The sequence below is a fragment of the Lepidochelys kempii genome, chromosome 2 (genome assembly GCF_965140285.1).
Source record: "Lepidochelys kempii isolate rLepKem1 chromosome 2, rLepKem1.hap1, whole genome shotgun sequence".
In the NCBI taxonomy this organism is placed as follows: Eukaryota; Metazoa; Chordata; order Testudines; family Cheloniidae; genus Lepidochelys; species Lepidochelys kempii.
In genome coordinates this window covers 210239349-210255695 of record NC_136381.1, presented here as the reverse complement: position 1 = coordinate 210255695, position 16347 = coordinate 210239349, and the positions used below count along the sequence as shown (strand labels likewise).

At 44.3% G+C, this 16347-nt stretch overlaps 1 protein-coding gene across 1 annotated transcript; it reads left to right on the top strand.

Annotated features, from left to right (window-relative positions):
• The first annotated feature begins 3693 nt into the window (after positions 1–3693).
• MALSU1 (mitochondrial assembly of ribosomal large subunit 1) lies at positions 3694–15119 on the top strand. Its single transcript, XM_073333724.2, has 4 exons — positions 3694–3911; positions 7932–8110; positions 12909–12990; positions 14878–15119. The coding sequence occupies exons 1-4, from the start codon at positions 3731–3733 to the stop codon at positions 15033–15035; spliced, it is 600 nt and encodes a 199-aa protein (XP_073189825.1). The 5' UTR covers positions 3694–3730; the 3' UTR covers positions 15036–15119.
• Positions 15120–16347: the final 1228 nt, after the last annotated feature.

Sequence of the window (16347 nt, the reverse complement as noted above, 5' to 3'; positions counted from 1 at the left end):
GATTGTTTGAAAGAAGGGTACAAAAAGTTTGAGTCCATGATTATAGTTTGCCCAAGACTTTTCTTTCCTTTGGTTTACTATTCCAATTCCTGATCCTTTCCTTTTTCCAGCGAAAACACATTAATACAATTTTTTTCAGTCCAAAATAATTTCCAGAGCCTGGTATATTTGTTACTGTGTACTTTAACACCGCAATATATTACTAAATCAGTGTTATAATTTAACTGAAGTGGTTGTTCCAAAATAGGCTGGAGGAAGCAGCGAAGGTAGATGCTTTGGCCTGATTTTCTCAGCAGGATGGTATTGAGCTTTGTCTACACAGGGAATTTGCCCTGATTCCAGCCTATGTTCGTCACTTTCAGGTTTAAATTAGTGTAAATGGTGAATTCTCTGTAACTTGAAGTCTTTAAATTATGATTTGAGGACATCAGTAACTCAGCCAGAGGGTATGGGTCTGTTACAGAAATGGATGGATGAGGTTCTGTGGCCTGCAACATGCACATCAGACAAAATAATCATGATGGTCCCATCTGACCTTAAAGTCTATGAGTAACCAACCACCACATGTAAATATGTTTGCTTTTTAGTTTTATACTGTGCAGCCTAATTGCCTTGTAGTCTGATCCTATTATTATTATTTATTTAGTGCCATAGTTATGCATAGCACATGTTAGATATACAGTATCCACACAGAAATCACAAGCTAAACTGGGTTAGGCCAAGTCATTAATTAGTTTGCAGATCAGAGTGTAAGTTGCAACAGCTGGGTGGTCTCCATTATTTAACCTGTCCCCAAGATTTGCAATCAGGCTATGTACACTATGGTGATCAGTGTTGATCATTAAAGAGTCCAACACACACTTCATAAGAGCAAGGCTGTTAATTCTGCAACTAACTGATCATTTCAACTGCAACTCTGATCATTTCATTCTGTCTATATAAATCTACCCTATTAGTTCTCTCGGAAAATGTATTCTTTTTCTTCCTAACCTACACCATAGTGTAGTGTTGCTGTGTACTTTTAAATACACCCCAGAGTTAGCTGCATTTCAGTGGTGGATGAACTGATACTTGCATAGAGTTTATATATCAATGTGTAAAAAGCTCCAGTTTCCTTCAAGAATATCATTATTTTCAAAATGTGTAGCAATGAAAGCAAAAGAGAAGAACAACTGAGTTCTCAAACTATTATGTTGTTTTTCTTTAAAGTGACAGCTTTACCTGATCCCGCAAATCCTTACACGTTTAGTCATCACGCAAGTATTTCCATTAATGCTGAGAAGACTTACTTGCATGAGTAAGACTGACATATGAACAAGAGTTACAAGACTGGGCCTTCCAACGTTAAGCAAAATTTAACATCCTAGTAACTATAATGCAACCCTTTCCACTTCCATTGATGCTTTACTCCTGAAGCTCATAGTTTGAATAGATCAGAGTTTGCCACAGAGCAGGTGTTATCAAAATATTAGAGCTAGGTGAAATTTTCACAGGCTTTAAGTTGAAATTTTAACGAAAATTAAAAATTTAAAGAAAAATGAGGGTTTTTTTGAGATTTTTTGTTGTTGTTTGCAAATGAATTTTTGCTTTATTTAAAAAAAAATTGAGCAAATAATTTGGCGCAGGCGCAGTGACTGCCTGGAGGTGGGTGGGTGGGGAGATGGAATGGGTCCCGCCCCCAGTGGGAGCTCGCTGATCTGAGTCCCCGGCCCAGTCCCCATTTACCAAATAATTTTAAAAAAACCAGACAACGGTTCCACTTAGAACACTACAAAATGGAAACAACTTTGACATACATTTTTCCATTTTCTTGACCAGCTCCACAAATTATGTGCCAAGGGATGTTCCACACAGGAGCTCTCACCCATTTCAAATCACACAAGCTGAGCAATAGTGCTATACTACCTATATGCTCTGGCTGTTTTTCAGGAACAAAGCATAAACATTGTGGACAACAGGTCCGTTACATAAATCTGTTTGGCAAGTGTTTTTTGCTTCCTTTCTTGACTGGCCACAAAAAAGATTTTACTTTAAAAAAATGAGGAACAAATGACCAGATTCTCCAGTCCCGCCCCCTCCACCTCTTCATCTTGCAGCACTCATAGGGCAAAGTCAGAGGGCAAAGATGGGAACACCGTGTGTGTTTGGTGGGCGTATTACCAACCCCAGGTGGTCAAAAATCATGAATCAGTCCCCCCCAAAAGCCTGAGATTGGTTTATAAATCCTGAGATCTTTTTAAAAAAGAGTAACGCTGGGGGTCGGGGGCATGTAGGTTCCCTCTGCTCTGTTTATTTTTTTCAAACCATTTGGGGGCACTTGGATGTAGTGCTTAACGTGTCATGGAAGAGTGGCCAGGGCTCAAGTGATTAGGCGCTGGGGTCAAACAATTTTTTTACTTTCATAACTGATGCGGCAAGCCCAGAGGTGCCAGGGCTATGATGTACCAAGCCCAGAGGTGTCAGGATTCAGCCCTGGCACAAATTAAACACTGCTGCAATCATCAGGGCTATGAATGCACTTTTATTGCTTGGCAAGCCGCATGGCTCAAGCGATAACATGACGCCAGCAGCTGGGGCGGGCAGGAAAACCTCCCTGGTTATGGGACTTGCCCTACACCTGGCAGCGTTGGCACTGTTCTCAGCAGCCTCCTGCCACCGCCGGGGAGGCACACACGGCACCCCTGCAAAGGGCCCCGCAATGCCCCAGGGGTCGGCACCAGGCTCCCTCCTGGCCTAGCGCACTGAGGCACCGACAGCCCCTGGGGCTCTTTGCTGTGGTGACCCCTGGTGCCTAGGGTTATAAGCAATGGCTGCTGGGGTTACCATCTGGCCAGTATTTGACTGGCCTGGCCAGGTTTTCTTTGTTTTATTTTTTTTTAAATGGATTTTGCCAGTTGCCAAAAAAATAATTTAGTCTGTCGGGTTGTTTTTTTTTTAAAGATGTCCATTATTATCACAACAGCCTCGGCGAGCGACGGTTCAACGTTTCTGTGCCCAACTGCCGATGAAGTGCGCTGTAGCTCACGAAAGCTCATGCTCAAATAAATTGGTTAGTCTCTAAGGTGCCACAAGTCCTCCTTTTCTTGTTCCTAGTTGAAGCTCTCCCAGTTGAAGCTAACCGGCCAGAGCTGTTCAGAGAAACCCGCAGCAAGCCAGGGTGCAGGATGGAGGAATAGCTCAGTGGTTTGAGCATTGGCTTGCTAAACCCAGGGTTGCGAGTTCAATCCTTGAGGGGGCCATTTAGGGATCTGGGGCAAAAATTGGGGATTGGAGAGGGCTGGACTAAGATGAGCTCCTGAGACCCCTGCCAGTCTCTGAGTCTGCGGTGCGCGCCTGCGCGCCAGACCTGGCTGCTGAAGGGGGCTGCGGCGCCGCCTCTGGCTGGCTGGGGTGGGCTTGCCCCGGGTCAGGGGTGTCCGGTTTTTTTTTTGTTTTTTTTTTTGCAGGGGTCAAAGGCGGTAACCCGAGGCGGTGCCCGAGCCCCTGGGGCCGCCCCAAAGGGGGGGGGCCGGGGACTCACATCAGCGACCTCCCACTGGGGGGCGGGACCCAACCCACCTCCGGGCAGTCACTGCGCCTGCGCCATTCCTCGGGCCAGAGGGCGGCGCGCGGCCAGTCAGTGTAGGAGGCGGTATTTACGGCAGCCAATCAGAGCGGGGATCGCCATGGGGGCGTGTCTCAGAACGCTGCCGCCGCCGGAGTTCCGTTGCGTGTCCCGACTCCCGGCGACATGTGGCGGGGCAGCCGCTGGCTGCGGGGGCTGGTGCTGCCGGCGGCGAGGGGGCTGCGGCTGGCGGCCTCGGGGGCCGCTGGGCGCTGCGCTCCCTGCTGGGCGCGGCGGGCCCTCGGCGGCGGGCCCAGCGCGGAGCTGCGGCCGGGCGGAGGAGCCGAGCAGGAGCACAGGGCCCCAGGTACGGCGTGTGCCGGGCTGGGGGGGGCGCCAGTGCCGCCCCCGCCTTACGCACTGCTCGCCCCCTCCCCGGGCTGAGCCGCCCGGCCCCTGCCCTGCACACCGCGCCCGTCCCCCACCCCGCTGCTCCGATCCCACGGGGCAGTGCCTGGCGTGGGGGAGACCAAGCCCTGTTCCCTTCAGCTCAGCCCAGGGAGTTGAGGATTGGTTGCCCCTGCACGGAACCAGGGTTCCCCAGCCATCCCCAGCCTGCGTCCAGCGAGATGTGCTCCAGGAAGCTCTGGGCTCTGACCCAGGCAAAGGGGGGTGCTGGGCCGTGCAACTGAACTGACTGGAGAAAGCCAGTGGGTGGGCACATGGGTCAGTACAGCCGTACTGCCCTGCTGCATGCACCTGGTTCGGGGACGGCCAGCTGCTCCATGCCCATGCTAGTGCGTCTGTAACCTGTGTCTGTGCAGTGCCTTCTGGGCACCTGCCCCACAGCTTGCAGAAACAGTGCATTCTGGGACATTTTAGAAGATGCCTGGTGCACTGTAGAACAGCTAGTCCATGTCCATACCAGCTCAGATAGAAAAAGTCCCCAGACTTGCAGACAGCATCATCTGCCCATGTTCTAAGATCCATTTGGAGTAAACTGGCTGGGGCACTTTTTGGGTGTAAATGCAAACTGTTCTAATTTCTCTATGAAAGAGGGAGCAAAATCTTCTGTCACTGCAGTGGATGTGTGTAAATACGGTCTTAAAAACAGTTTCTCCTCTCTCCCCCACCCCCAGTGGCCATGACAGTGGGGGGTTCTGTCTCCCTTCCTCCTTTCCCAGAGAGTAAATCTTGACAGCTGTCTAAACACACACAGTGCTGGTGGTCTTATTTGACTCCACATGTGATATGTATGCATGACTAGTTTAAAAACTAATTCTGATCCTAAGAATCTTCAGTGGGATCAGTCATACTACTTAAGTCTGTCATTTCACACCACTAAGATCCTTCTTCCAATAAAGCACAGTGTTTCACTGCTAGGAATTCAATACCTGTTCAAAATTAGTGTTTTTGTAAATAAAAAGTAAAAGAGGATTAGCAAGAATTTCCAACTCTGCTGTAGATAAAATATTGTTACAGAAGATTATGTAAAGATTCTGCAAGTTTGGGCATGAACATACTGTATGAATTGAAGGTCCCTCTCCTCTGACCTGTATGTCCTGGTTTTGTGACACAAAACCATCCCCACCCAGGCAAGCCAGTGGAAGAGGGTTAATAAAACACAGGACAAAAGAAAGAAAAATATACTGTGTCCTACAGTCAAAGATGAGACAGAGTAAAACTATTGGTTTTCAGGGTCCTCTTCAGCTGTGGAATCCAAATCTTTGAAGATGATTTGTATTTAATGTTTTTGTATATACATTCTAATTTCTGCTGAGGACACAGGCTTCAGGCTGGCAGAAAAGGGGGAGGATCAAAAGGGATCAAAACATGAGTGGAGCATTCTTGTGAAGTTTTCAAGTTAAATATAGCTTTTGGTAGAGGTACAGGTATGTATACTGTACAAAGTTGTTTCACACATCTTTGCTGAAGAAGATAAACTCTTTTGCCACAGATGTCAGCCAGGTCTCCCCTAGAAACTATTGTTGGTATAATATCAATGGGAGGAGGACATGGTGAACCAGACAAACTCACATTTCCATATTTGCAAAAACCCTAGGGTATACTTATTTATACTGGCATAAAAGTACTCTTTCCATTATAGCTTATTTTCCTTAGAGAATAAGCGGTGTCTGCACTAGGAGAGCTTGCTGGTATAGCTATATCAGCAAACCTCTTCTAGAGTAGACCTGGCTGTAGCAGTCATTTTGATTGTGTGCCTGGGGGGGCCGAGGGGCTCATGTGTTTGTTTTACAGGCCTCTGATCAGTTTCATGCTATATACACATCTGGTTATTGCCTCCTTATTTGGCTTTTTCTCTGTATTAAGGTTGATAGGTAATGAATATGAACTCAGGAATGCTCTGTTAATTTTACAGTTCCATGTAGGGGAAGTGGCATTGCACCTTACTACAAATAGAAACAGACCTTGTTTTACCTAGTTAGGTCTTAGCTACACACACAAATTGTACCCATTTGAATAAATCTATTTAGAAACAAATTAGTTAAAACTGTGCATGCAAGGGGGTTGTGCTGATCTATGTCAGTTTCTGAATGGATTTAGTTAAATTGGTAAGAGTGGGTCTGTAGACAAGGTTCTATGGTCTGTTAGAAATGATGAGACCAGGTTAGGACTACAAGTAGGCCACTACCAAATTCATGGTCCATTTCAGTTAATTTCACTGTCATGGCATTTTTAAAATTGTAAATTTCACGGTTTCATATATTCAAATCTGAAATTTCAGTGTTGTAACTGTGGGGGTCCCAATCCAAAAGAGGGGTGTGTGTGCACATCACAAGGCTGGTGTAGGGGGGTCATGGTATTGCCACCCTTCTGCACTGCTGCCTTCGGAGCTGGACAGCTGGCTAGCAGCCCTGGAACTTCCTGCAGCCAGGTGAGGATCCCAGAGGTGGGTCTCACTTGGCCCTGGGAGGGGCTTGTGCAGGGGAAGAAGAAGTCCTATCCCTCCCCAGCCTGTCTGGGACTAGCAGCTAAAGCCCAGCGCACCGTATGAGCCCCTGGCAGAGGCACCCCCGCCCTGCCCCTCCCTGAATCCAGGCCTAGTGCTCAGGAGTTAAAGGGGCCTTGGTCTGGCTGTGTGTGGGGAGACTGACCATGGCACCCCCTGATCATGGGGCCCTAGGTGGTAGCTCACCTGTAAGGCCAGCAATGTCACCCCAAAAAGTGACAAACGCCAGCCTCCATACCATGCCACACTCACCTCTGCGCTGCCTCCAGAGCTGGGCTTCTGGCCAGCAGCCACTATTCTTTAGCTGCCCAGCTCTGTGAAATCTGATCTCCCTTACAATAGCCAGATTTCACCAGGGAGATCAGATTTCACGCTCTGTGACATGTTTTTCACAGCTGTGAATTTGGTAAGGCCCTATTTATAAGATCATTTGTTTCCACAGTGTGTGTGTATGCTAGGTCAATTTTGATATGTTTGTTTATCGTACTTATGATTTTATAGTGCACTTGTTCCCATTGTACCTAATATGTCCTTAGCACAGGCTTTTTAGAACTTAACAAGCATTGATTTGAAATATTATATCCAATAATTACAAATAACTAAGTCACTATCTCTTGTTAAGTCTTACAAGTCACCTAAAGAAACAGTGTATCTTAATGCTCCCTGTCTACATTAGAACCTCAGAGTCACAAACACTTTGGGAATGGAGGTGGTTCATACCTCTGAAATTCTTCTAAACTCTGAACAAAACGTAATGGTCATTCTTTCAAAAGTTCATAACTGAACAGTGACTTAATACAGCTTTCAAACTATAGTATATGGAAGAAAAATGCTGCTTTTAACCATCTTAATTTAAATGAAACAAGCACAGAAACAGCTTCCTTGCTATGTCAGATCTTTTTTTAAAAAACTTTCCCTTTTTTTAGTAGTTTATTTTTAACACAGTACTGTACTTTTTCTTTTTTTTGTTTTTTTGTTTTTGGTGCTTCTCTGCTGCTGCCTGGTTATGTACTTCCGGTTCCAAGTAAGGTGTGTGGTTTACCAATCCATGTATAACTCTGGTGTTCAGAACTCTTAGGTTCTACTGTAGCTGTCAGAGAAGTGTATAGCACACTGTGGATGCTATATAAATAACTGATGTTTAGTAACAGAATATTATTAACCATAAGAATCAGTTTAGTTCCCTGTTTTTAACTTCCAGGAGTTTGGTTTTTCTCAATATCATTATTCTAGCAACTGGAATTCACATTTCAATCCTTGTTTTTTAGCATCATCTCAAATTCCAGAATGGATGGCTATAGATTATAATTTAGTTCACCCTCACTCTTCATTGTTTTTCAGCAAGTTTAAGTAAACAGTTTTTGTAATTTGTTTAAAAAGAGAAATCACAATTTGAAGTCTTGTTCCTTGTTTCAGATCATGTGCTTTCCAAGTTCAATATTGATTTTATCATAGCTCTACTGAGGCAAGAAAATGCTAGCAACATTTGTGTTATCCAGGTGCCTCCAGAAATGAGATACAGTGATTATTTTATAATTGCGAGTGGAGCTTCTTCAAGACACCTCCATGCGATGGCGCACTACATGCTGAAAATGGTAGGACAATTATTTCCACTCTTCACTCGCTTTAGATTCTGAATAGTTTTAATTGGAAATGTATGTTGTGAAATATTTGCAAAAGTGAGAATTAAACATAGCAAAATATATACATTTTATCTGTTAAAGTAGCAACCAGACAAGGTGAGGTTTGTTGTTCTGATGCAGTATTACCCTTTGTACAAATAGGAGATGCTGAACCTAATCTGCTTTCTTAGGTAAAGAAATAAAATGTAAAGCGTAGACTGTGAATGGAGACCTCTCTATACAAGGAATGATGATGATTGCAGTGCAGAGTTTTGTGGAATGAGAATCTGGGCCCCCAATACAGAGAGGATGGTAACTGGTGGTGGAGTGATGCTAGTTCTGGTTATATGTGACATCCTAGAATGTTCAAAGTTTAAAATGCAGTTGAGCGATCTAAGCAAAAATGGCTTTGTTACTTAAATACCATATTTCTTCAAAGGAAGGCATGGCCTTAAACACTGGAGTAGATTGTCCCTTTTTGTACAAATAAACATAATCCAGTTCCGGTGTGGGGAGACGGACAGTAGCAGCTTCATGGAATTGCCTTCACTTCCCCTGACCTTAGAGCCACCCAGTGGAAGTATCGGGGATGGGAATGGGAATGTGGCTGTCTGCATCATACTCACCTCTAACTTAGCTGACTAAGAAACATCTTCTTTGCTTCCCCATTGCGCTGAGTGGCAGCCCCATCTTCTTTGGAGCAAGGTTGTGCTCAGGGCACTTTTGAGAGCCCATGGTAGCATGGTAAAGGATGGGTCTCATGGGATCTGAGATTTAGGAGGTCAGACTATCTTCCATTTTTGAGGGCGAGATGAATCACACACATCCTAATACTATGATGTGTTGGAAACCTAGATGTGTAGACTCAATTTCTTGTCTTGTACCTCATGTAAAAACCTGCACAGAGCTGTATTGGCCTGTCCATGATTTGATTTTTCATAAGAGTGGGTCAACTGTTCCGGCCTCTTCCATAAAACACAACTCTTCTGTCTCTCTGTGAGAAGATCTAAAAGTGCTTGGATAGTGATATAATGGTTATTGACTTTGGAACAGGGATTCTGCAAACAGCTTTTGGATCTTACAGATTTCCCATCTTATAACACCTAAATCCTTCCCCTGGTGCTTCAGTCTGGTTCTCAAAAATATTTAATTCTGTGGACCACAGTTTGAGTATTGCTATTTTAGATCATCTTAAATTAAGTGCATATTACCTATGAAGCTTGTCCGATTCATAGGATACAGTTAGCTCCCTTTAAATGGCAATTGCTATAAAATTACACATTCCAAGGTTTGCTCATGGGAGTTAGCTTTGTGCCTGTCTAGAGGGAAAGGGAGAACAGCAGTCCTCCTTTAGTTGGAATTATACCTATTAATCTCTTGCCGCACACAGCCTGTGCAAAATCTAGAAAGGAAATAGTCCATCTGCTCATCACATCTGGATTCTGGGAGCTTTTATTCTGGCTGGATTTTTGTATTGAAAACAAAGATGGGGTTGAAGAGGCTTATAGTACTCCAGGTCTGCCCAAGATTTACAGCAGCTTTCATGTCTTGTAAGAGCCTGGTTTGCTCTTACTTGTGCAGCACATAGACTGTGTAACTTACACGCTTCACCAGTGGTAGCTGTTGACATTAGCTTTGTATTCTTCTTGCCTTTGCTGCTGATCCTGCCAGCCACAAACATCCAAAAGGTGAACCACCATTTTCCTTCTTATTTCCTGTTTGCTGTAGGGTGGGTTCTGCAGTCTGACATTGATCACTTAAGCATTTGGGTTCTTTCTAACCCCTCCCCACCTTATTCCCTCTCCTTTTTTCCTCCTCTGAATCTCCCCTCCCCTATCATCTTACTCGCTCGCTCCTTGCTGTCTCCTGTTTTTTTTCTTCCAAAATGGTAGGTTTTAACAGAGAGAAGTAGGACTGGAAGAGGAGAGCTGAACTCTGTTAAGCCCCAACCTAGGGGCACCTGTGTTCTGTGCCATACTCCATTCATCACTGCAAGCAGCATTTGGCTTAAAGCTGTGGAAGTTGTATTGATGTGATTTAACATACTAAATTGAATACTTACCCAGCATTACCTCATTTGCATGGTCAGTACTATATCAGTCCGTCCTGCTGTTTCCATGTACCCAGTGGTGAGCTGCAGCTGGTTTGCACCGGTTCACTAGAACCGGTTGTTAAATTTGGAAGGCCTTTTAGAACCAGTTGTTCCGCGAGGGACAACTGGTTCTAAAAGGGCTTCTAAATTTAAGTGGCCAAAAGTGGCGCCTTAGGCGCCGAATCCATGGGTGCTACAGCCCTGGAGCACCATGGGAAATATTTGGTGGGTACAGAGCACCCGCCGGCAGCTCCCTGCCCCACCCCCAGCTCCAGCTTGCCTCCGCCTCTGAACACACCATCCTGCTCTGCTTCTCCGCCCCCCCCCGGCTTCCCAAGAATCAGCTGTTTGTGTGGGAAGCTGGGGCAGGCTGAGAAGCAGGCAGCGGTTTCCTGCTCAGGCCCAGGAAGGTAGAGGTGAGCTGGGGCAGGGGGGTGCAAGGAGGGCTGCCTGCGCTGCAGCAGGTAACCTGGGGGGAGTGGGGGCAGGGGAACCGCTCCCCGCCCCAGCTCACTTCTGCCACCGTCGGCCTGAGCTGGAAGCTGCTGCCTGCTTCTCAGCCCTCCCCGGCTTCCTACTGAACAGCTGATTTGCGGGAAGCCGGGGGTGGGGCACAGAGAAGCAGAGCAGGGTGGTGTGTTCAGGGCAGGAGGCGGAGCGGAGGTGAGCTGGGGCCAGGCGGGGAGCTGCCCGTCGGTGCTCTGCACCCACCAAATTCTTCCTGTAGGTGCTCCAGCCCTGGAGGACCCAGGGAGTTGGTGCCTAAGGCGCCACTTTTGATGTGATCATTGGGGGAGCAGCTGCTCCCCCACCCCTAGGAGCCAGAGGGACCTCCCGGATGCTTCCTGGGAGCTGCCCCAGGTAAGCACCTCCAGGACTCCCCACCTCACCCCCCCGGCAGGTGCCTCTGGCTCTTACGGGTGGAGTGGGGTGGTGTGTGCATCCACTGCGGTGGCCCACGAGACCTTCCTGCCCGGTTCTGGGGGCAGTCAGGGAACAGGCGAGGGGGATGGATGGGGCAGGGGTCCTGGGGTTGGGGGGCATCAAGGAATGCGGGGGGGGGGGTTGTTGGATGGGGGCAGGAGTCCCAGGGGATGGGCAACAACCCCCTCGTGGGGTGAGGAGGGAACACCTTGTTAAGATTTTGGCAGCTCATCACTGCATGTACCTCTATGTACAGCAGTGCCTTTTTGCCTAAAGTCCAGAAAGTCTTCTTTTCTATCCTTCCTCTCCAGCCTAATGGAAAGGGCTTCTTGGCTCTGGGCTGCAGCCTTCTCCTCCCCCTGGTGGCTACTGTTTGTAGCACCAGCTCTGTACTACTGAGCAGAAGCTCTACAGGAGGAGGAAGTCCCTGTGAAAGGGTAGAACTCGGAAGAGATTTGGGCTCCCCTTTCCTGGGTAACCTGAAAAAGGTGGGATTTGGGCAGCCACTCGAGCACCCACAAGAGAATTCCTGAAAATGGGAGTCTTCTGAACAAACCACAGATTTTAACAAACCTGAGACAGCTTGGGGCAGGAGAGCATGGCAGTTGGTTAGGTCCATTTCTTCTCCCAGCCCCACCTCTTGTAAACGGCATGATGACAACTACTATTTTACCTTTCTTAAAAAAAAAAAAAAAAAGTCACAGGGCAGATGCATTTGGGAGCTTAAATCTTCGAGTCTTGCCCTACTGCAGCTTTGACTTATCTTTCAGTGAGATATTTTAAAAAGCCCTAATACCTCAACTCAACCTTTCCCTGCATTGCTACCCACTTAGCAGTGTGTGCTGACCCTTGCTCTAGTTTAGGCAAAAATTCAGATAGTATTTCAACAGCTAAAGACCGACTGGGAAAATATTAGAAGTATATGATAGCAAGCAAGGGAAAGGGCTTATTCTTTACTGGGATGTGTTGTACCACTTATTCTTACCCTCAATTTTAGGTTGTAACTTTGTAAACACAGGCCCTTTACCATCTTGGGTGTCTGTATGCTGCCAAAACCAATAAGGACTGCATTTGTGATACCATTTTTCTGTTGAAGTCAGACACCCTCCCTAGCCAGGCAGGCCTTTCTGCTGAGAAGAATATCCTAACCAATTGGTTACAAAATCATCAGAGACCCAAACCCCTGGATCTTGGAACAATGGAAAAAATCAGTCAGGTTCTTAAAAGAAGGGTAAAAATAATCTACAATCTACTTTTTAGACAAGCATCTAGTATTAAAGACTTCAGATGGAGAATTTACCATGTTCTTTGGTCATCTGTTCCAATGGGTAATTTTGCTCATTGCTAATATTTACATCTTATTTCCAGTTTACATTTTTCTACCATTAACTTCTGGTCGTTGGATCTTTTATGTCTTTGTCTCCTAGAAAAGAGAAATTGTCCAGTAGTTCTTTATAGACTATGATCAAGTCACCTTTTTAACTTCTTTTCAATAAACAAAATAGATGTAGCTCCTTGAAAGGGACTGTCATGTTTTCCAGACCTTATTCTTTAATCTCTTCCAAATTTAACATCCTTTTGAAAGCACAGACACCAAAACTGGATGTAGATTCCAGTAGCCGTTTCACCAGTGACGTATTCAAAATTAATTCCTTAGACAATTTGTCAGGCTTTAGCTGCCTGATGGGCTTCAATACTTTAGAATGAACATTTGGAAGTATCTGTCTTCACACTGATTTGCTGCTTCTTTTACAGTACAAGCAACTGAAACAAGAAAATGATCCTCACATTCAGATTGAAGGGAAAGAGACAGATGACTGGATATGCATTGATTTTGGTAAATATTTACAAATTTCACAGATGCTAGTTCCATGTGAGCCATGCGTTGAAGGCAGCATTTCACTGGTAAAACTAAGTTGTTGCAGATAGGTCCTAATACTTAGCTCTTCTCTAGCTCCAAGTATAATTTAATTGCCTGAACTCTATTGAGTCCTTCCCCAGTGTTAAGTTTCACTGGAGGAGAACATTGGCATTGAACACTGTGGAATAACTACTCTGCAGTAGTTAAAAAATAGTTCTTAATTCTCAAGAGTGAGGATCGAAAGTTGTGGAAGGAGATATGCAAGGATGTTTCAATAATTATACATTTATCTAAAAATGTTACTTGCATTATATAAACCCTCTTATTCAATTGATGGCTTTTTTGCCTAGATTAACAGTACTTCACTAAATTCAGACTCTCACTGTCAATTAATGCCAAGATTCTAGCTCATAGATTCTGCATTTCCCTGTTCCTCTAATAAATATACAATTTTGTAATGAATATGTGTTAAAGTGAGAGGAACCAGATCTATGATTTTAAAAGCTGTGTGTCAAATTATGCAACAATGAAATGATAATTACGACCCAAGTCTGGACAAACTTTGTTACCCTAGAGTACAACTCCAGAGATGGCTAGGTGGAGTTGGCTTTTTTACGTATTATTGCTGGACAACAGTAGACTAGTGAGACATCCTACGCAAACACTCTAATTTAATGAGATTTTGAGCTCTAAAATCAGTGATCAGAAACTTTAACATCTGCCTTGAAAAGCGTCTTATGCTGAGAAATTTGAATCCTACATTACGTTCATGGTAATGATTTCTCATTGGCTTAGTTTATAAAATTACTACACAATTTCACATAGTGCAGTTTCTGTACTGTGTTCACATTTACATAGGCTTTCTGTTTGAAACTCATTTAAGGCATTTTTCCCCCCTACAACTTTTATAAGGTAGCTGAACATATAACGTCCTTGTTGCTAGAGCCTTGTGGATTTGTTTCATTTTCAGGTGTTAAGTCTGATCAGCGCTTTATGTCCCTCTCCCTGTTTCACAGAAAGGTCAATTTTCTGCAAGCCAACTGAAAAGCCTAAAGAGTAAACAGATTTTTTTACATGTTAATCTGAATGTAGTTAACTACATTCTAAAACTGGTTATCAACAAGGGATCTGGGTCCCCCTGGGGGGCTGCAAGCAGGTTTCACAGAGTTTTTTATAGCATGCTGGGGGAGCCTCAGGAAAAAAAAGTTGAGAACCCCTGTTCTAAAAGTTTACTTAAACTTCATTGCCATGGTTATTCCATTTTATAGACTTGAATACACCTATATTTTGTAAATACACTTTTGGCATTAAAGTGTGCTTACATCATTTCAGAGGAAGATGTCTGGCTTTTCAAATTTCCACATTAGATTCACATCCTACATAATGTGGTAGCACGTTGTATATTCTAAGGGATATAGACTAAACTGGTGTTTTGTTCAACTTATATTGAATTTATATATATTATCATATATACTCAATTTATACACACAACCCACACTAGAAATGAGAGTTTGTATCACTGGAAGTTAGATTTCCAGCTTTCCAGTAGATGTCACAGCTCTTGCTTCTAGCCCTGGACATTCTGGGGGTAACATACTAACATCTTCAGAACATTTGTAGTACAGAAAAAGTAGCATAGGTCACAGTTGTTTTTTAAAATGCATTATAATTGGGTGCAGTGTACTAGCATTACATAAAGAAGGATATGAAAGTGTTGCAATTAAGTTACATTTTTCTATAAAAAGTGCAGCATACATGTTGGCATGGTGAAAAGATTTTGGCAACTTAATAGTACACATGAAATTTAACCTGTACTTTGTGTTTGTGTCCATTTTTGTCTTTGTGTCTTTCTGTCCTGTATAGGTAGCACAGTGATCCATTTCATGCTTCCTGAGACACGAGATATTTATGAGTTGGAAAAGTTATGGACGCTCCGTTCTTATGATGACCAGTTAGCACAGATGGTTCCAGAGTCTTTACCAGAAGACTTCGTATTTGGACTTACTCAGCAGCAGCACTGACGAAAATCTTTCCGTCATGAAAGGAATACATACAAATAATGCAGTTAGAGCACTCACCACTTCAGGATTAAAAGAGTGAAACAAGCAATTTCTGTGGTTACTTCTTGGGTGAGGGGACACAGCTAAGAGCCACTTGCTTGAATACCCCTCCACTGTTGTGCAGTTAGTGAGGGACGAGGCTTACAGCAATACAGCTCTAGGACACAAAGTACCTAATTGAATCTGTCTGGAATTGTGGGTATTATGATTCAAGTTGGTAATTGTTTTGAAGAAGTGGATTCTAGCCCCCTTGTTCTTCCAGAAGTGCAGGGGGACCCTGTGACTGAAGTAGTCAGCATCTCAGTTGAAGTTGTAGCTGAAAGTATACTAAAGGAAGAGTAGCAGCTATTTGAATCAGAGACAGTCAACATGAAACTCAGTTTAAAAGGAACTTTAGTTACGATACCTGCCCCTGAATCTTCCTACCAGTGTTTGGTTTTAATACCGAAAGTGTCTCCCTCTGCTGTTGCTGTATGTGAAAATGAAAACCCTGCTCTAGGTCAATAATCAAGGTGTTATGTAAATTGTATTGGTTTGAGAGTTAATTTACTGTGTCCCTTTAACACCATTTACTAGCATGGATCCATTGTGAGCAGAGCTCAAACCTTGTTTAATCTGAGGTTAAAGTACAACTAGGGGAAGCAAAGTAGTATTGGGAAGGGCTTGTTCATACTGATAGCATGGGGCACTGTACTAGTATGCCATGCACTAAGAATTCCAAAGCGCATGCTGATGTACTGCTGTTTGAAATTATTTTTGTGGGTGACAGACTAGAGTGCTGTAGATTTATAACCTGGCTTGCTGTGCATTAACAGATCATGTAGATGAGCCCTAAAGGGGATTTTGTGATAAAGTAAGGAGATGTTGTACCTAAAACCAAACAGCCCCTGTGCAATATAGCTCAACATTTTCTCAAATGCTCGAACCTGAAAAGAAAACCCTACACATTCAGCAAAAGGAAGAAACTTGGAAAACAATGCTTAAAACCACTCTGGCTAATGTTGAACTTTGCCTAGCTGGTATGTCCAGATTCATTCCAAAGGGATCCCTTGAAGTCATTAAGGTAGGGAAAGGTCACTGATTTAAGAAAGGAGCAGGAGAGAAGTAAAGAGGAGATGGGCCAGTCCTATTAAACAGGCCTAAAGAGGGCAAGTCAAGGCAGAAAAAATGATTTTGGGAAAAGAAACATTATAAATAACTCGATGCTTTTCAAACAGAAGCACTGTGCTCTTGAAATTAGAAACATTCCACCTGTAATATAGTCTGCTATCCT

Coding starts and splice junctions, on each gene's coding strand:
- MALSU1 (XM_073333724.2), top strand. CDS start 3,731: ATGTGGCGGGGCAGCCGCTGGCTGCGGGGGCTGGTGCTGCCGGCGGCG. Junction 3,912..7,931: donor GCAGGAGCACAGGGCCCCAG/GTACGGCGTGTG, acceptor TCCTTGTTTCAG/ATCATGTGCTTTCCAAGTTC. Junction 12,991..14,877: donor CTGGATATGCATTGATTTTG/GTAAATATTTAC, acceptor TGTCCTGTATAG/GTAGCACAGTGATCCATTTC.